General features: G+C 35.0%; 2 protein-coding genes across 3 annotated transcripts in view; one reads left to right on the forward strand and one right to left on the reverse strand.

The window, feature by feature from the left end:
• Window positions 1–451: 451 nt before the first annotated feature.
• LOC128183108 (uncharacterized) overlaps window positions 452–20746 on the forward strand; it is an 87714-nt gene continuing 67419 nt past the window's right edge. The window contains exons 1-14 of one of the 2 annotated variants that reach the window (XM_052851985.1): window positions 452–548; window positions 1476–1547; window positions 1997–2236; window positions 2505–2561; window positions 3838–3997; window positions 5475–5575; window positions 5866–6065; window positions 6560–6674; window positions 8072–8211; window positions 8587–8748; window positions 9159–9311; window positions 10967–11137; window positions 12185–12362; window positions 15135–16525. In XM_052851985.1, coding sequence (XP_052707945.1) covers window positions 494–548; window positions 1476–1547; window positions 1997–2236; window positions 2505–2561; window positions 3838–3997; window positions 5475–5575; window positions 5866–6065; window positions 6560–6674; window positions 8072–8211; window positions 8587–8748; window positions 9159–9311; window positions 10967–11137; window positions 12185–12362; window positions 15135–15283 — 1953 coding nt within the window. In that variant the 5' untranslated portion in view covers window positions 452–493 and the 3' untranslated portion in view covers window positions 15284–16525. Of the gene's footprint in view, window positions 549–1475; window positions 1548–1996; window positions 2237–2504; window positions 2562–3837; window positions 3998–5474; window positions 5576–5865; window positions 6066–6559; window positions 6675–8071; window positions 8212–8586; window positions 8749–9158; window positions 9312–10966; window positions 11138–12184; window positions 12363–15134; window positions 16526–20746 lie in introns of those variants that run through there. The other variant, XM_052851986.1, reaches the window with a different exon arrangement.
• LOC128183123 (B-box type zinc finger protein ncl-1-like) lies at window positions 16499–20032 on the reverse strand. Its single transcript, XM_052852018.1, has 2 exons — window positions 19967–20032; window positions 16499–18886 (listed from the first exon to the last, which is right to left on the reverse strand). Exon 2 carries the CDS (start codon window positions 18864–18866, stop codon window positions 17190–17192), a length of 1677 nt encoding a protein of 558 aa, XP_052707978.1. The 5' UTR covers window positions 18867–18886; window positions 19967–20032; the 3' UTR covers window positions 16499–17189.

A 20746-nucleotide genomic window follows, 5' to 3' on the forward strand; every position in this document is an offset into this window, starting at 1 on the left:
ATGAGAACTAAAGTTTAATTGTTAAACGGTGAATTGTTGATCTCTAGTTTGCGCGGTTCGTAAATTATAGTAAACAGTCGGTAAACCTAATTTATCAACTGTGAAACTGTGCATGTTTAGCTCATTTTTGTGAATTTGGCGTGCCGTAGAAGTCGCATGAATGGAACCATACACTTTTGAAAAACTTGCAAATTCCTGAAAGGGACATTTATTCAAAATTACAATATACTTCAATGCAGTTATTCTTAGTGAATGAAATTTTTGGAAATGATTATTTATGTACAATGTGTACAAACTCTAAATTATGCGTGCGATTCTTGTTTGGGTAAATGGTTCAAACCGATAAATCGCCATGGTCATCAAATTTTGGTACGAATGAAGTAGGAAACTTGGCCCTTATTCTGAACCATACGAACATTATACGTACGACTTCACAATAGACATTTGAAAGAAGAGCACTTCCGGTAAGGAAAAATCAACAACACACGTGGGAATGGGAAAGCAGAAAAAGATCCCAAAAGTATTGCCGTCCAAGGCTAAAATGAAAGGTGGATTTATTTTTATGAATCTGATTTCTGTTTCTGCTTGTTCTATATGATTAAAACAACTCTCCCACTTTGTGTAGCATTGAAATGTGTTTGGAAGTTTGTAGTATAACAGTATAAGAAAATACGAGAAAAAACGTTTAAAAAATGTTCGTACATCTGTGCCTTTAAAAGTTAAATTAAGGTTAAATATGAACAACACAAGATTTAATTTGTGAACCGTATGCTTTCAAACAATATTACTATTCATGACTATGTCAGCAGGGGTAATGTATTGCATTCCTGATTCTTCATCAGTTCTATTCTCTGACCAAAGTCATTCTCTGAAGTCAGGACTGCAGTATTTTGAAAAAGTTTTAAATCTTTTGATTGTAGTTGATTGGAATGTTATTTTTTAAAATATTTTTGCATAAGAAATAAATGCATGTGCACCAAATCCAATGGATACTTATATGTTGAGTATTAACATTGAACTGACATGTTTAAGCAGCCTACACATACAATCACTTTGTAATATACTATCAAACATGCATAATACTTTGTAGATGATGTCTTCAAATATTTAAATACATATTATTGAATAGCAGTCGCAAATATTCAAACGATGTTTGTTCCAGCACTAGTTTTTGAACACATTTGCTTCCATTTTATCTATAAGAGGTTGGGACCAATTCTCCAAATGGGAAAACAATCATGTAAAAGCCTTTTTGTGAAAAAGCTTAATCCATAAAACAAATCCTAGAATACATAGAAGTGATGTAGAAAGAAAGTCCTTATAGAAATAGTTACTTGCAAAAACATTGGATAATACATGTAAATAAACAAGGTACTGTAGCCCTGTACATACATGTATGTACACAAAAGATGAAAACCAACACTGTCTGTCAACCAATTCATTTTCATGTATAAAGTAAATAAATTTTGTTACAGGTTTGAAGAAGAATTTAAAAGATTCCAGCACAAGTAGCAATAAAGAAAAGCCCTCAAGGATTGCTGATATCAGTAAGTTAAAGAACAATTTTCCTGTTAACATGATTCTTGTTTTTCTACTTTATTCTGAGAACATGTATACAAAATGTCTACCTATTGGAGAAATAATATCAAACTCATAAATATTTCCAGTCTCACAAAATCATCAGTGGGCAATATTTATATAAAACCACTTATTCCAAAAAATTTCATCAGCCAATAGTAATTTCTACTAGTGTTAAAGTGAAACATTTGGTAGGTCATCAATAATTAGCATTGTAAAATGCGGTTTTGATCTGCCTAAATGAACATGTGACCATTGTCTCACTACTTTGCCAAATCATTTACATATATTTTGTTTTATTCAATAACATTAATCAAATCATCCCCTTGAATATGATTGGTTAGTGGAATTACAACATATCTTTCTGTTCATTGAGATATTTTTCAAACCAGTTGTGTTTTGAAATTTCTTGTTGTAGGTAAGGATGTTGAGGATAGTAGTGATGAAAATGAATTTGATGAAATTGACGAAGAAATTGTTGATGATAGACAAGTCAATGATAGTGATGAAAATGAAGCAGAAAGTGATGATGATGATGATGATGATGATGATGATGATGATGATGAAAATTTAGAAGAAGAAGAAGAGGAAGTTGATGACAAAGACAGCAAAAAAAGAAAGCTTAAACCTGATCAGTTTGAGAGTGACAAATCCCCAAGTAATTCAGTGTTTATAGCTAGCGCACCTATTAGACTAATCTTCAAGTAAACCAGTTATTGCACTTGACAACAAAGTCGGTTAGACAAGTTAGATACACATTTTAGTCACTGGTTTTACAAAATTTGAAAGATTGAATATTTTCCAGAAATACATGTACATGTGAATAATTTAAATTGTGATAATTAGAAATGCATTTGTATTTCTTTCCTATTATATTTGATAATAATGATAAATGCATTTATTACATATTTGTTCTGTTTTTGCAGAGAAAAAAATGAAAACAGACAGTGAATCTAAAGAAACACAAAAAGAGGAACAAAAATGTAAGACTACATTCATGTAGATAATTTATTAGATATTTAGATATGATTAAGATTTCTTAAAGAAAGAGACAGGTGATGTACTTTTTAGGTATATCAATGCTGTACAACGTCTGTTCATTTTATGTTTAAGAGAAGGAAAAATGTGATGTACTTTAGCTGCAATAATGTATCCCTCACTCAGGGTTGTCTCTAAGACCCGGGAAGCGGGAATTCCCTCACCTATAATGCCTTAATTACCCGGCTATTTTTGCATTTCAAACACAATGTAGCTATAAGCAAGACCCCTAGTCCACCCTTCTACTTTTTCATTTCCTCCTTCTACTTCAATTTTAGAGACAACCCTGCTCACTTGATGTACTGTAGACGTATTTTTTTCCACGGGGTCATAATTCCGCGGAATCACAATATCAATTTAATCCGCTGGTAAAAATTTACACGGATTCTTTGAACGAAAAAAAAATCATTTGAATAACTATTATTAAATATAGTTCTGAGCGATTTTCATTACCTAGAATTTGTCAAACTTTGGACTTAAATTGTAAGAACTGTTCACAGTGAACAGTATAATCATCGGTTGTGCACTGGTCGGTAGTCATTAGTTAGCCGTCAAGATGTTACGACGCTGGCTAAAATCGTCTGAAACACCATTTAATCTTTATTAACTGTCAATTTATGGGTTCTCATGTCGTTTAAATTATGAGTTGATCAGTTTAATCAATTAAAAATCAGAGCACAAAGGGATCTAAAAATTGCAGTAAAAACACGGGTCTTTACGTGTAGTTAATTGGGTCATTGAAAGACAGACCCACTTGGGGCTATTTGTCGTCTGACACGTGCCGTTATCTCAAGCTTGGAGAAGTTTAAATTTCATGTAAGTAAATTTACAGAAAATTTAAATCTTTAAGAGATTAAATTATTTATTATGTGAATTCTAAATAAATGTTTGTTTGACAGTTTGCATAGATAAAAACGATATACATTGGGTACACGTATATGCAAGTGTTCTATAATGTAGTAACTTCCGATTACTAGTATCCTTATTCTTCTTCTTCTTCTATTCATGTAATGCAATTCCAAAATGCACTTTAAGTACACTGGGAAAAAATTCCGCGGAAAATTTGTGCCCGCGTTCATAGCGTAAATAAATACCACACGGACAAAAGTACTTCTACAGTATGTGTAGATATATTGTGATACTGTGATGGCACCAATGACTTACATTTCCTGTAGTTATCAGTTATAGAGATCTATTAATTATTCCTCTATGTTATGACAGTACCTGGGAAGACGTCCGGGGGAGGGATTCTGACTGACACATCCTTCTCATCTCTCCAGGGCGTGATCTCTGACCTCTCTCTGAAAGGAATCGCAGACATGGGCTTCATTCACATGACAGAGATTCAGGCTAACACAATCCCACACCTGTTGGAAGGAAGGTTAGTACTTGTGCACTCAACAGGCCAAACAATATAATGTTTAGTTTGTCAGGGGCCATCTCATCGAATCAAATGTGGCTGCATTAATGAATATTATTGACATATTTTGTATCTCAAGTCTTGAAATAAATATTAAAATTTTATTTAAATAAATGCCAAAATTGATATCATACCTGTTAACCTTTCAAAGCTGCTATGTGGGAGAATCTCCCCCTTACCAACTTGGCTAAGGGGGAGATTTTGCGTAATGTCGTTTTTTCACGTGAAATGCAAATATATATTAAAAATACTGTTAGATACCTTATTTTATCATGTTTACCATTGTAATTAATGCATTTGCAATCATTTTAAATTTTATTATTTCTATGACTACCAGTGTGCTATTATTTTGTTTGCTTGGTACAATACAAGAAGTCAATAGTGCCACTTTTTATATTAAGTCTTCTTGTTGTTCAGTATTGAACCATCAATGCGCATGCTGACATCTAGGGTAAACACAAAAAATTTATTTTGCGTATTTTGAATTTGTAGTGAAACCCAGTAAGGCAGTTAAGAAAATACCAGTAAATGATATTTATTTAAAAAAATGTTTGCCTTATATATAGGATAGATTTTTAATTCACAAAACAACATGTATTTCTCCAGTATCATTTAAAAATGATCTTTGTTGTAATATCTATAGCATCCCTGTAATTCATAGTACCGGTACTATAAACTTTAAAAACTCTTATGAAATGCTTTTTTATCGGTAGCTTGTATAAACACTCAGTGTTCCAAACTCACTTTGATTTTTACCGACCGTGCTGGCCAGACAGAATTAGTCACGACTCACTGCACGTGGCTTGGGTGCTTTACCTGTGCACCTGTTAAGTTAAGTGACACCACTGGCTGTGTATTGTTTTCTTTGGTGTTACAGAGTAAAATCAAGCTTTCACTTATTTTTTTATAAGGCCTATGCATAACCAAATACGTAACTGATTTAAGTCAAAACCGGAAGTAATCATAAAAAGTAAACTGGACTATAACATGTCAAACTATGATCACGGTAGACAGTACTTGGATGGATTTTGTTATATTCAAGCTACACGGCAGCTTTTTGAGCTCAAAATCAGAGAAAACCCCGCAATGGTTGTTAAAATTTGCATGTAAAGATTCAGAAGTTTGGGGGGGGGGGTGTATGGGGAAGACAAATACGATTGCGGGAGAAATTTGTCTCCCGCGCGGGAGATAGGTTGGATGCGGGAGATCTTAGATTTTTAGGCCGTTTTGCGGGAGTCTCCCGCGCAATGCGGGAGGGTTAACAGGTATGTGATATGTCCATGGCCAAAATCTAGTTCACTTTGACATGGAAACTTCAATTTTGTCAATTCTTTCATTTCATGTACAGTTAACTTGGTAACATGGTTGTAATTGAAAGACCTGGCTCAGAGACCTCAACATTTTAGCTGTAGACTACAAGTATGTTGATTTGTTTTAGGGATTTGATGGGAGCAGCTAAGACAGGTAGCGGTAAAACACTGGCTTTCCTCCTACCGGCTGTGGAACTCCTCAACAAACTCAAGTTTATGCCCAGAAATGGTAATACCATACCCTCAAATAACATTCACTCATAATGCTAGATATTTTTACCTTAAATGTTATAAATTACATACAAAAATTCACCGCAATAACTACCAACTGCATTACTGAAGGCTAATATTCACAAAAAATTAAGTTTAAATATCTTTTCAAGCATAGTAATGATTTTGCTTTAAGTTCAAAAGATAGGTGTTCATGATTTTGTTTTTATTGTGTGTGTATTCTATTGTGTCTCTTGACACCTTTAGTGGTATGACATCATCTGAGTCTTTCGTACTTGTGTTATACAGGAACAGGGTGCATCATCATCTCACCGACTCGAGAGCTGTCCATGCAGACGTTTGGGGTCCTGAAGGAGCTACTAAAGTACCACTGTCACACCTACGGTCTTATCATGGGGGGCACTAGTCGGGTGGAAGAGGCCAAGAAACTCGGCAAAGGCATCAACATCTTGGTAGCGACCCCTGGACGATTACTTGACCATCTGCAGGTATAGAATAAATATGTATCTGATTCTGTATGTGCAGTATTTATGGAGTTGTAGGAAGAAATCAGACTAATTAGAACTGAATTCATCCAACTGTTGGTGTATGGTGACTATATGGCAGAACACATAATCCTGTTACAATGTGTATGGGTATGGATGTGTCAATATGTGTTGTCACCACCCTTGTACATTGTGTATATGACTGTCTGTGATGACAAACACTGCGCAAATCTGACTGATCTTGCCGTGTTCTCCGGTGTCCGACTCGGTCACTGTTGAGATGGAATGAGATCAGCATGATAAATGTGTGTACTGAGACACGTACTATTACATTGTTAGTATATTGTCCTTAATTTTTGTACAACACTTAGTAGATTTTGTTCCTTACTTTGTTGGACAAATAAACTTTAACTATATGATTTAAATTATGTTGATTCCTGGATAGGGTATATAAGTTTTGAGATTTTAACAGCCAACCTCTTCTTTTTATTTGATAGAATACGCCAAACTTCATGTATAAGAACCTACAGTGTCTGATAATTGATGAGGCAGACCGAATCCTGGAAATCGGGTTTGAGGAAGAGATGAAACAGATCATGAAGCTTTTGCCAAGTAAGTCAAATAAAAGCTGGAATGCTTGTGATTTGCTTCAGTTTTAGTCACAGTCTATGTGAAAGACATTGGACCGTCGGACCTGACCGATGTGCAGTGCCTCTGGTCCAGTTTTTTACACCAGACCAAAATGTCCGATGTGTCAGTGTTTGGTTTTGAGCTTCACTGATTTTACTTTTATTCTCCATCTTTTTTTTTTTTATAGCTGTCACTGCCTGTCAGTTTTCTTTCCTTTCTTTGTAAACACAAACTGCAATAATTTAGGCTTTCTTTTAATTTTTCTTCTGCCATGCTGTCACTGTTACCAATCTATTGATTTTAATTGATATATTGTCACAGGTGATAATGGATTTTATTTCCTTCCTAAATAGTAGCTCTGTAAACCTCATAGAATCAAATATGAAGTGTGTCAATTTAAAAACATTTTCCGGCAAATGTGGACAAGGAGCTAAAAACTGATTTGATTAAGACACCGCCTTGAAATTTACCAGGTCTAGGTATGCCTGTCATTAAACTGAATTAAGGTCCCAGGTTGGATGTTTGAAAATGATTGACATTTGTTTACATGTCCAATGGATGCCCAATTCACTTTTGTATTTTGATGCAAACCGTGATGAAAACAGGCCATGTCTATTAAAATATAAAAAATGTAAATATTTAAAGTAAATTGTTGATATTCTTGTCATTTTGCCAGCAGTTTATAAGCATCACATTTTTGAGATATTTGACAAGAGAAGCAATTACAGACAGCTCTGATACATGCACAGTTCGTAGAATTATTGTGCAAATTAAAGAAGTTATACAACCACTTTAAGAAAATTTCTAAAAAAAAAAAAAACGAGGTTGTATAGTGCATATATTTCATTATTGTAATATGATAATTAATGATTGCATAAAACATCACGATAAATATGGCGGAAGTCAGAAACTCACATAGACAAAAGACAGAATTTGCCCATATTGCTTGACGTCTTAGTTTTTTTTTTATTCTATATGTCAACGATTGACAATTTGTTTTTATTGAGCATGCATTTAATTATAAATAAAGATCATAATTTTTTTAGATCATCAAAAAAAAACTTTGTCGAGTGCATTTTTAATTTTTAATGCCCTATATATAAAGACACAAGCGAGCGTGTTTCCCTCAGAACTTCACACTTTTATCAGTTAAGCACCACCCCTTACCTTAACTTACCTGGGGTAAACCGACAGGTTGAGAACCTCGACATTTAAGTTCATTTTATTATATATATATCAGTAATCTTTAGATCATCCCTCATGTTTGATCGTTAATCTCAAGATAATCCTTCATGTTTGATCGTTAATTTTTAGATAATCGTTCATGTTTGATGGTTAATCTTTAGATAATCCTTGAGTTCATGTTTGATCGTTAACAGAGAGGCGACAGACCATGTTATTCTCAGCCACACAGACCAGGAAAGTGAAGGACTTGTCCCGGATATCCCTGAAGAAGGAACCGCTGTATATTGGTGTCGATGACCGCAAGGACAGCGCCACCGTGGAGGGACTGGAACAGGTAATAATAGAAGATGACAAAGCTAATAGTAAGGGATGAACAGGTGATAAAGGAGGGTGGAGAAGGCAATCAAAAGGTGGTGAAGGTTAGGAGTTGGAGAAATATTATGATTGGGGATGATTGGATGGGAGCAGGGATATAAAGGCTTTAGGGTAGATATTGGGTATCCAGATAGCAACAGGCTGATGGGGAAATTGATCAGGGTTAAGTTTTTTACAGGAAGTCAATATATTCCTGTCTACAGAATGATGTAATAAACTGTTATTCAGCAGAATACAAATGTACATTTACCTTGAAAATTGGTGAAGGAAACCTAAAAAGAAATGCATGTAAATATTTTTTTCATGATATGTGAATTATTTTTGTTGTTGACAGGGCTATGTGGTCTGTCCCTCAGACAAGAGATTTCTTCTTCTCTTTACCTTCTTAAAAAAGAACCGAAAAAAGAAGGTGATGGTGTTTTTCAGCTCTTGTATGGCCGTCAAATTCTACCATGAACTTCTAAACTACATAGATATACCAGTTATGTGTATTCATGTAAGTACTTTGAAAGGTTCTAATACTGCCAATACACCACAGGGAGTTACAGGAATAATCCATTAGGTGACTGGTTTTAAGCTAAATAATGATCAGCAGTTAATTTTAAAAAATATAATTTGATCTACAAATTCAGCTGAGATCTTTCACATCAATGCTATAGCTGCTTAAACAAAATACATGGGTATACCAAAGACACTAGTTTAAATGACTGTCTGTGAAAAAGATTTCTGAACACTTGAACATTTAGTACTAAGTCAGATGTTTTTGTTTTTTCAACTTCATAACGAAAAAACCAACTAAGAAAACTTTAGTCGATTATCTGTGTGACCCAGCAATAGTCAAATACTTGAATACTCTTGACATTCCTAGTTTTTGTTCATGTTTTTCTTTTAATATTTGATTTAAAGGGAAAACAGAAACAGACCAAGAGAACCCAGACCTTCTTCCAGTTCTGTAATTCCAAGGAGTCCATCTTGTTGTGTACTGATGTGGCAGCTAGAGGTCTGGACATCCCCCGAGTTGATTGGATTGTACAGTACGACCCCCCAGATGATCCCAAGGTACCTCTCAGAGATCAACACCTTCTTTTAAATAATAGTTTATCATTGAATTGCATTAGCAGTATTAATTCTGCAACTTTAAATTTGAATATGTACAGTTTTACACATTTAAAAGACACTGATTCTGTGCAGTTCTCTGGGTGATAAAATTATATTGAAGGAACTTGGCTTCATGAAAAATTACGTACAGGTTTGAGGATAGAAAAATAATTAAAACTAGACCTGTTTTTGTCTCCAACAAAAAAGAAGGGCTTTTCGACAGCCCTTTAAATCCCTTGTTTAAATTTTAAATATTTTTTCTCAAAATCTGTATATTATAAAATGAGACTAAATATCAGGAACATATACCCATACGTTAACATTTAAGAAATAAAATGCCCAGAGAAAGACAACTCCAGAATTTTATATCCAACTACATTGTTTGTTTCTCAAAGAAAAGTTCTAAAAATTCATATGTAAGAAAGAACTCAACTATGATTCAAGACTTTTGGTAAGCCAATAGCTCTAATGCCAATCATTCATTAAGCAAAGCGAGATAACTCTTGAAATTTAATTTTTTTGAATTGTGATAGAGTTATCATTTTCAAACCCTTAAAACCTTATAAGGAGTCAAAAAGTGCCCCCTTGGACCATATTTTTAAAATTGTACTCTTTATTCTAAACAATAAACTGAAAAGATTTTTAAATTCGGATGAAAGGTAAAAAAGTTACAGCTAAAGGGCTGTTTTGAACGTTGGCCCTTGCAGATCCCTAATTTTTTCGAATTATCTACCCAAAACTTTTTCCGCTCTGCGGATTACGTGTGTCATTGTACAGATGAAATACTGTAACATTGACTTGAAAACTTTTTGAGAAAACGAATGACGGGTGATTTTAGTTTAACACTGAAATACCCATAGGCGATTTTCATTGACCTATAAAACCGGAAGTAGTCAATATATTTAAATGAAACTTCGAATATATGTTAATTACATTTATTTAATTAATATATAGGCGTTAAATGATTTTTTAAAGGTCATTTGAATTTTTTTGTTTTTTCATCCCCCCTTTTTAAAAGTTTAGAGCTTTATATCTCAAAAACGGTAAGATATAGAAAGTTGCCTACGCTTACAATTTTGTACAACTAGTTGTGATAAATGTAGTTCTAAAGTTTGAACGTTCTAGATTAAAAAATAATTAAAATATTGAGTTTTAATCAATTTTTGCAATTTTCCTTTTAAAAACCGGAAGTACTGGAACCGGAAATCTGAAACCTTACATTTCATAGAGTGATAAACTTGCTATAAGACCGTTGCAAAATTGTATCAATATATCTTCCAGTTTTCAAAAAATCGCTGACAGAAATCTGTCGAGAAAAATAATAATAATATAATAATAAAAAAAGACAAAAACAATAGGTCTTTTCGACCGAAAGTCGAAAAGCCCTAAAAATATCTTTTAAGCAGTATTAATGACTTTTAATGACTCAGAATACCACTTTTAAACTGTTATGAATTGCATTAAACTTTATACTTATCTGAATATAGTATTATTGATAAAGTCACATGTATGAAATAGGAATAGACTATACAAACTATTAGACCCTGAATTTTAATGTATTTTATGTTACATGCAAAGTGTGTCTTTGTAAAAATCACGATGTGGTACATTTGTAGGAGTACATTCACCGTGTAGGTAGAACAGCCCGTGGAGAGGGGGGTGTCGGTCACGCTCTGTTAATTCTTCGTCCTGAAGAGTTGGGCTTCCTTCGTTATCTGAAGCATGCTAAGGTGCCACTGAATGAATTTGACTTCTCTTGGAGCAAAATCTCAAATATTCAGGCTCAGGTATGTGTGTAATTTATTAATAATTACCTTAAATTTCTAGTAATTTATTGATCTTAATTGTTATTGTATTTACTGGTAAGCATATTTAGATTCCTTTCAGGGTTAAAGAGGGAAAATTGATAATCTACCGATAGATGTGGGTTTTTTAGCTCACTTGAACCAAAGGTTCAATTGAGCTTTTCTAATCATGATTTGCCAGTTGTCTGTCATCGGCGTTAGGGTCCACTTAACTTTTCACATTTTCATCTTCCTCTCCAGTACCACTGGGCTGATTTCAACCAAACTTGAAGCAAAGCATCACTGGGTGAAGGGGATTCAAGTTTGTTCAGATGAAGGGCCACATCTTCTTTAAAGGGGAGATGATTTAAAAATATTAAAAATTTGTGGGTATTTTTCAATAATCTTCTCAAAAACCATTAGGTCAGAAAAGCTCAAATTTGTGTGGAAGCATCCTCAGGTAGTGTAGATTAAGTTTGTTCAAATCATGGTCCCCGGATGTAGGGTGGGGCCACAATGGGGGAGATGAATTTTTACACAGGAATATTCAGAGAAAATCTTTTAAAATCTTTTCAAAAGCTATTGGGCCTGAAAAGCTTGAACTTGTATGGAAGCATCGTCAGGTAGTGTAGATTCAAGTTTGTTCAAATCATGGTCCCTGGGGGTAGGTTGGGGCCACTTTGGGGGATCAATTTTTACATAAGAATTTATAGAGAAAATCTTTAAAAATCCTCTTCTCAAAAAATTACTAGACCTGAAACGCTCAAACTTGTGTGGAATCATACTCAGATAGTGTAGAATCAAGTTTGTTCAAATCATGATCATCGGGTTATGATGGGGCCACATTGAGAAAAAAAGTTTCAAGATCAATTTACTAGTTAAAAATGTGGCATAAAGAAGTGTTCCTATATTTAGTTTATTTGTTTAGACAATTAAACAATGAAGGAGCACAATATGATTCTTCACTTTAATCTTTATATGTTTACTTTATCTTTATATCTTCACCTTGTCTTTATATATTTACCTTGTCTTTATATCTTTATCTTCTAGCTTGAGAAGCTGATAGAAAAGAACTATTTCCTCCACAAGTCTGCACAGGAAGCGTACAAATCGTACATCCGGGCGTTCGCCTCACACAGCCTTAAGAATATCTACGACGTCAATACTCTAGATTTACAGAAGGTGGCGCTCTCGTTCGGATTCCACAACCCTCCCTATGTAGATCTAGGTATGTCACAGTACGTGTACACACAGTATATATTCCACACCCCTCTCTATGTAGATTTAGGTATGTCACAGTTCATGTACACAGAGTATATATTACACACCCCTCCCTATGTAGATCTAGGTATGTCACAGTACATGTACACACAGTATATATTACACACCCCTCCCTGTGTAGATCTAGGTATGTCACAGTACATATACACAGAGTATATATTACACACCCCTCCGTATGTAGATCTAGGTATGTCACAGTACATGTACACAGTGTATATATTCCACACCCCTCCGTATGTAGATCTAGGTATGTCACAGTACATGTACACAGAGTATACCGGTATATTCCACACACCTCCCTGTGTAGATCTAGGTGTCACAGTACATATACACAAGGTATGTCACAGTACATGTACACACAGTATATATTCCAGACCCCTCCTTATGTAGATCTAGGTATGTCACAGTACATATACACAAGGTATGTCACAGTACATGTACACACAGTATATATTCCACACCCCTCCCTATGTAGATCTATGTATGTCACAGTACATGTACACACAGTGTATATTCCACACCCCTCCCTATGTAGATCTAGGTATGTCACAGTACATGTACACAGAGTATATATTACACACCCCTCCCTATGTAGATCTATGTATGTCACAGTACATGTACACAGAGTATATATTACACACCCCTCCCTATGTAGATCTATGTATGTCACAGTGCATATACACAAGGTATGTCACAGTACATGTACACACAGTATATATTCCACACCCTCCCTATGTAGATCTATGTATGTCACAGTGCATATACACAAGGTATGTCACAGTACATGTACACACAGTATATATTCCACACCCTCCCTATGTAGATCTATGTATGTCACAGTACATGTACACACAGTATATATTCCAGACCCCTCCTTATGTAGATCTAGGTATGTCACAGTACATGTACACAGAGTATATATTACACACCCCTCCCTATGTAGATCTATGTATGTCACAGTACATGTACACACAGTGTATATTCCACACCCCTCCCTATGTAGATCTATGTATGTCACAGTACATATACACAAGGTATGTCACAGTACATGTACACACAGTATATATTCCACACACCCTCCTTATGTAGATCTAGGTATGTCACAGTACATGTACACACAGTATATATTACACACCCCTCCCTATGTAGATCTAGGTATGTCACAGTACATGTACACAGAGTATATATTACACACCCCTCCCTGTGTAGATCTAGGTATGACACAGTACATGTACACACAGTATATATTCCACACACCCTCCCTATGTAGATCTAGGTATGTCACAGTACATGTACACACAGTATATATTACACACCCCTCCCTATGTAGATCTAGGTATGTCACAGTACATGTACACAGAGTATATATTACACACCCCTCCCTATGTAGATCTAGGTATGACACAGTACATGTACACACAGTATATATTCCACACACCCTCCCTATGTAGATCTAGGTATGTCACAGTACATGTACACACAGTATATATTCCACACACCCTCCTTATGTAGATCTAGGTATGTCACAGTACATGTACACACAGTATATATTACACACCCCTCCCTATGTAGATCTAGGTATGTCACAGTACATGTACACAGAGTATATATTACACACCCCTCCCTGTGTAGATCTAGGTATGTCACAGTACATGTACATACAGTATATATTACACACCCCTCCCTATGTAGATCTAGGTATGTCACAGTATATGTACACAGAGTATATATTACACACCCCTCCCTGTGTAGATCTAGGTATGTCACAGTACATGTACACACAGTATATATTCCACACCCCTCCCTATGTAGATCTAGGTATGTCACAGTACATGTACACACAGTATATATTCTACACCCCTCCCTATGTAGATTTAGGTATGTCACAGTACATGTACACACAGTATATATTCCACACCCCTCCCTATGTAGATCTAGGTATGTCACAGTACATGTACACACAGTATACCGGTATATTACACACCTCTCCCTGTGTAGATCTAGGTATGTCACGGTACATGTACACACAGTATATATTCCACACCCCTCCCTATGTAGATCTATGTATGTCACAGTACATGTACACACAGTATATATTCCACACCCCTCCCTATGTAGATCTAGGTTTATCACAGTACATGTACACAGTGTATATATTACATACCCCTCCCTATGTAGATCTAGGTATGTCACAGTACACCTACACAGAGTACAACTGGTATATATTTGTACCGAATAAAATAAACCTACACAGTCAGATGATATAACTACACAGATTATATATTGTTAGTTTATCTTTGGAAACATAGAGACATTGAACATATCTTGAAAATTAACAAATAATGGAAAATTATTTTCATTAGAGTCTTGCACCTTTTTCAATGTCAGGTCCTGCTTTCTATTATGATCTTTAAGTTTTTCACCAAAATTATAGGTTTCATAGTCCTTCTTGAAAGGTTTCAGGCAGAGAAGTGATCGTCATTACAATATTTTAAATATTCTACTCCAGAATGAAACTTAATTAAATGTATATATGAGACTTCCATACAATTTTGTGTATGGGCTATGATACTTAGGTGACCCCTAAGGCCTATTGGGCAGTATTGGCCTCTTGTTTTTCTATTCATTAATTTTTTAAAATTATTTCCTTTACTCGCCATTTTGTCTTGTTTTTTATTTTTTGAGAATTTTCAATTATCTTTGCTCTATTTATTTTTAGATGTTCACGGGAAAAAGGGAGGTAAATCCAAAAGCCACAGAGGTAAACCCGGGGGTTTTGGTTACAGCAGAGACAAGTTTGAGAACAAAGCGAAAATCTATAAACCAATCAAAAGTAAAGGACACAACAAGCGACAGTTCAGTCGGTGACAGCGGGCAAATCGTCAGTGAGAGACAGTGATTGTCAGCGAGATAATGTCATATTTTCAGTGAGATATTGTCACTATGTCAGTGAAAATATGTTAAACAAAGGAGATGCTGTCATAAAGTTGTCTGGATATGGACAAAATTAAACCAGTTCAGCTGTCACAGACAGTATAAAATGTCGGAATGATGATAAAATTAATACAATTTTAGAATAAAAGTTGATTTTATTAAACAGCAGCCTATAAGCACTCTTGTCCTTTAAATTTTAGATTATTACCAGCCCCAGAAAATAACTGAAATGTTTTAAGTGATGCCGAGATTATCAGTGCTTTCTAGGGGAGATAATTCAATTTCCATGTTAGCCTCCCAAGAACACATTTGTTTAATATTATGCCCCCTTCGAAGAAGAGAGGGCATATTGCTTTGCTGCTGTCCATCTCTCTGTCGGTATGTCCACCAATAGTTTCCGTTCATTTTCTTCGTAGAGGTTGCACATATTGAAATAAAATTTGGTATACAGATTTATTATAACAATATCTAGGTTAATTTTGATTTTGGGTACGATCGAGCAATTTTCGACAGAGTTATGCCCCTTGGACTTAGTAAAATTCCACTTATCTGCAGTTTCCGTTCATTTTCTTCATAAAGGTTGCACGTATTGAAGTGAGATTTAGTATACTGATTTATCATAATAATATCTGGGTCAAGTATGATTTTGGGTACGATCAAGCAATTTTCAAGAGAATTATACCCCTTGGACTTAGAAAAATTCCACTTATTTGCAGTTTCCATTCATTTTCTTTGCGGAGGTTACACATATTAAAATGAAATTTGGTATACAGATTCATCATAATAATGTCAAGGTCAACTTCGATTTTGGTTACAATAGAGCAATTTTCGACAGAGTTATGCCTCTTTGACTTGGAAAAATTCCAATTATTTGCAGTTTCTGTTGGTTTTCTTTGTTGGTGTTTCCAAAGGAGGGGGGCATTAGTGTTTCACAAACATCTCTTGTTCTATTTTACTTTATTTTCCATACAAGTAAAATACTTAAATGTGATTGGTTGAGAAAATGTTTTAAACAAGGATTGATAGTCGATACATGTGCTATTTCTTTTTTAAATTGTTACTCTGTCATGTAATTTAATATACTAGTATCCAAATTATAACAAATTTTACGCACAAGTAATTTGTCATGATTTGGCAATGAATATAACGTGTAATTTAATAAATTTATTCATTCTATCAGTGTGTTTATTTATACATATTAAAACAAGTCACATATACCAGTTAAACCTAACAGCAAGTACACACTATATGTGTTTACATAATAATCAAAATATACAAAGTATGTAATTATCCTCACCTACTGGAAATATTGTTTTACTGGAGAAAACGGTACACTTCCTCATTACATTTCAATCAAACAATATACCAAGATAGCTATGATAATATCTAAACTAAAAAAAAACCTTGATCTGTGTGGTTAAAAAACCACTTCATATTCAGATACTTATTATTTATTACATGTACATGGTAATTAATAACATGTATATACAATTAATTGTAATGTAACTATGCTCCTCATGCAGTGAATTATATCAATCAATACAAAAATTAATGCAGTTTTTATAGACCTATCCAAATGTGTATTCTTTTCATGTAAAACATCATATCAACTGTCTGTTTGTTTACATGCAACAAATATATAATTATAGTCAGAAAATCACAGGTGGATTGCATGTTAATTGGTTTATACTTGTACTTGCAATATAATATATATAATATCAACACAGTTTGTTTACATATAATACGCACACACAGTATGTTTACATATAATACACACACACAGTTTGTTTACATATAATACACACACAGTATATTTACATATAATACACACACAGTATGTTTACATCAGATATTGTATTTTCTTCACTTTACCTTGTAACTCGGCCACAAAGAGGTTGTCTCTGGTGTCCACACATAAACCCTGTGGATACTCTAAATGACAGTTGTCAATGTAGCGGAGGAACTGTCCGTCCTGATCCAGGATGTGGATACGGTGGTTGTCACATTCTGCTGTCAGGATCCGACCCTGGCTGTCTGTTGTGATGCCGAGTGGATAGAATGATCCCTTGGTAGTAGAGGGAGGACCAGTGTAGGTAAACCGGAGTTTCCCGGCCTGATTGACCACCACTACTGCATGGGCGTCACTGTCTGACACACAGATATCTAGGTTCCTGTTCTCACTGATGTATTTAGTGTTACCAGATGAATAGAGAGGTTGTCCTTTGTCGTCGTACTGAATACTTTGTTTCTCTGTGGAGCCAGAGTAACACACAACTTTTGTTGGTTTATCATCATCACTGTTCATGACAACCAGGAGGTCACCAGAGGAGGTACTACAGACACTGTGAGGTCTCCACCCCCGTAGTCTGATCACTGTCTGTATCTGTGTATTCTTCACTATGTTCACAGTTCTATCCCAGTAATCAGTATAAACTAGATCCCCACTCCTTGTCACTGCTATGTCCTGTGGATTGTACCCTGACTTGGTTTGGACTGACTTTACTAGTTCTCTCTGCAGGTTGTAGAGACTCATCATCTTATTATTATAACTACACGCCCAGATTTCTTCATCACTATGACAAGTAACACCGGTTAGATAATTAGGATAGAATTCATACTGTGTCTGTATGGTGGAGATGATCCGTGGCTCATCAAGCAGTGGTGTGAGAGGAGAGGATCCAGCTTCTGAGGTTTCCATGGTGTAGCCATGTTCCTCTGTTGTAATGGAGAATGTTGACAGGGAACCAAATTGTTGGTAAAGTTGTTCTGAGTTAATTTTCTGAGGGGTGAAGTTTGGTAGAGAAACTGTGAGTTTAGGAGGCAATCTTCTGAATTCAGCAATCCTGGATTTGTAGGCAGCGACACGGCTGACATCATTGGAGTCCAGTAACTTTTTCAGATCAGCAATGCTCTGTGTGATTTCAGAAATGGTGTGTGTGATTTCATCTTCCTGTTTGTTTAAGACAGCCAGGTGTTTGGTGTCCATTTCATCAAGATCAGATTTCAGTTTCTGTATAATGGTGTTTATTTCTCTGTGCCAGACTTCTCCATGTTTGTCTATTTCGGTTGTCAATTTCTTGGAGTTTTTACTTAGATCAGTTTTCTGAGCTGTGATGTTGTTTACAATCTCTTGATATTTTGCAATAACTGTTTTACCTAATTCTTGTAAATCTGTTTGTAAATCATGTTTTTTTGTTTCAAAATAACTTATAATGTCCATTTTTTTGTGGTTTTCATGACTTTCAGAGGAAACACAAAGGGCACAAATAGGAATGTCACATTGTTCACAATGAAGTTCACATTGTTTGAGAGAATGTGTTTGGCAGTTAGGAGAAATAATAGTAGATCTTCGGTCTTGGAACAGTACCACCTGATGTTTTTTAGATATGTCCAACATATGGTCCCCAACACAAGTTTTGCAGAGATTGGTCTGACAGAAGTCACAGTGTAGTGGGGGGACAGGAGTATCACACACATCACAACGCACCACATCCTGGGCAGTGCTTCGGGGGTCCATGGTGAAGGCCTTGGTAGAGCCTGAAATATACATGTATATCATTACTTTCAATCACACTGGGGCATGCCATACAAGTTTATGTTTTTATAAAGTGAAAATCTAAAACCAAACTTTTAAATACATGTAGAGTTGTTTTTCTTGTATTCATTGAAATAACTTGGTTTGTACAATAATTGAAATTTTAGTGCATACTAAAATGCACGTTTTTCAAAATGCACATAAAAGTTAAACATATGTCTTACAAACACATATTAAAATGATTATCATCGTATTTTCTTTGTGGCGTGGTTTAGACCTATAACCTCGTGTAAATTTTTGATTGAATGGATAAATTTTTCAACACTTTTTTTTAGGTTAAAGCAAGATTTGAATGTTTGTTGCCTCACGGAATAAAATATTTGTACAGTTTGAGTTAGACCTGGTTCTGTTAGGCAATAACACCTATCGAAGTATACATGCGCAACTCTAGATCTGGGGCTGGGGGAGGGGGGGGGGGGGGTAGGGGGCTGCCCCCTTTGTAAAAATCGTTTGTGTAGCAAGTAAGCGAGCGGATCTAACTTCCAAATTTAATTCGATTTATTCAATTAATGGACCCCTGGGAGTCTAAAATATCTTTCTGCCCCCCCCCCCCCCCTTTAATCTTGAAAAAAAAATAAATCAGGATTGCACGCACGATATAAAAAACATGTTAGCGGAGGAGGTAGGTTCAATATGACTGATGTTAAAACGCATACAAAACAAAGGCAGAAAGAATATAAATGGTGTGTAAACACAGACCTCGATAGGCTATGATTATGATATTGAATGAATGAATGAGTAGCATTTATCATTTTGTAGCCTATTCTTAAATTTAGGCAAATATAACGTTATAATTGTTGTTTTGTTGATTCTAATGAGGTTTGGCGATGTTACAAATATGATTTAATTCAATTCATTTTTGTTAATTCTGTGTGTCGGCACCCAACCCAAACCACGCTTTGAAAAACGATGATATTATTATATTACCTGTTCTAAAGTTAGAAATCCTAGAGCACTTGCAAGTACAATTCGATAAAAAAAAAAGTATAGAACCCTTCACATTAATAAAAAAAAACCCAAACCTTGACTTTTTATAACAAGTCAGCATTATACATCCAGCCAGGTTCGCTGTCGTCTGCAAATATTTCCCTTGTCACATGATAAATACGCCCTCTATAGTAAACACTCACGTGATCATTTAACGTATCGGCTCCGGGTCAATGCTGCCTCTACAGATTTCGGTCCGTCTCATATTTTGGCCAGGTTTTCAATCCTTTTTTATTTAAATAAGAGATTTATCAAATTTCAGTTATAGTTTGCTTGTCCATTTGTATATCAATATATTTACATTATCCAGTGTCTTTGCCTGTGAACACTACGTATCGATTTTGTACTATAACTCATAATACAAATGACGCCAAATTGAGGCGCCAGCGGGGTTTGTTTATTTATATTTAAATATTTAATCGTACGATGGCCTAAAATTATATAAATATAAGTAATAAGGAATCATTCTTTGAATAACATAACGGGCTTTATTGGATTTGATCACGCCCCGACCGAAATTATCACATAATACTCAAAGAATGATTCCTTATTCCTTATTGAAAGACAATGGATGTAGTGGAACAATGATGACATTCCCTATCATATATATTATATGCACAAATTTGTACATAACTGCCTGAAGACCCAAGAATGGCGAAAACGTTTGCAGTAAATAGGATCAATTTGTGATTTTATTCTGGACATTTATTATTTTTGAATCATTTAAAACTGTGCCGATTTATCTTTTGTTGTATTGGGAAATTAGGCCTATATATATATATATTCCCTTCCTACATATCAGTGTTTTAAAGTTT

Source organism: Crassostrea angulata, chromosome 5 (genome assembly GCF_025612915.1).
Source record: "Crassostrea angulata isolate pt1a10 chromosome 5, ASM2561291v2, whole genome shotgun sequence".
Lineage (NCBI taxonomy): Eukaryota > Metazoa > Mollusca > Bivalvia > Ostreida > Ostreidae > Magallana > Magallana angulata.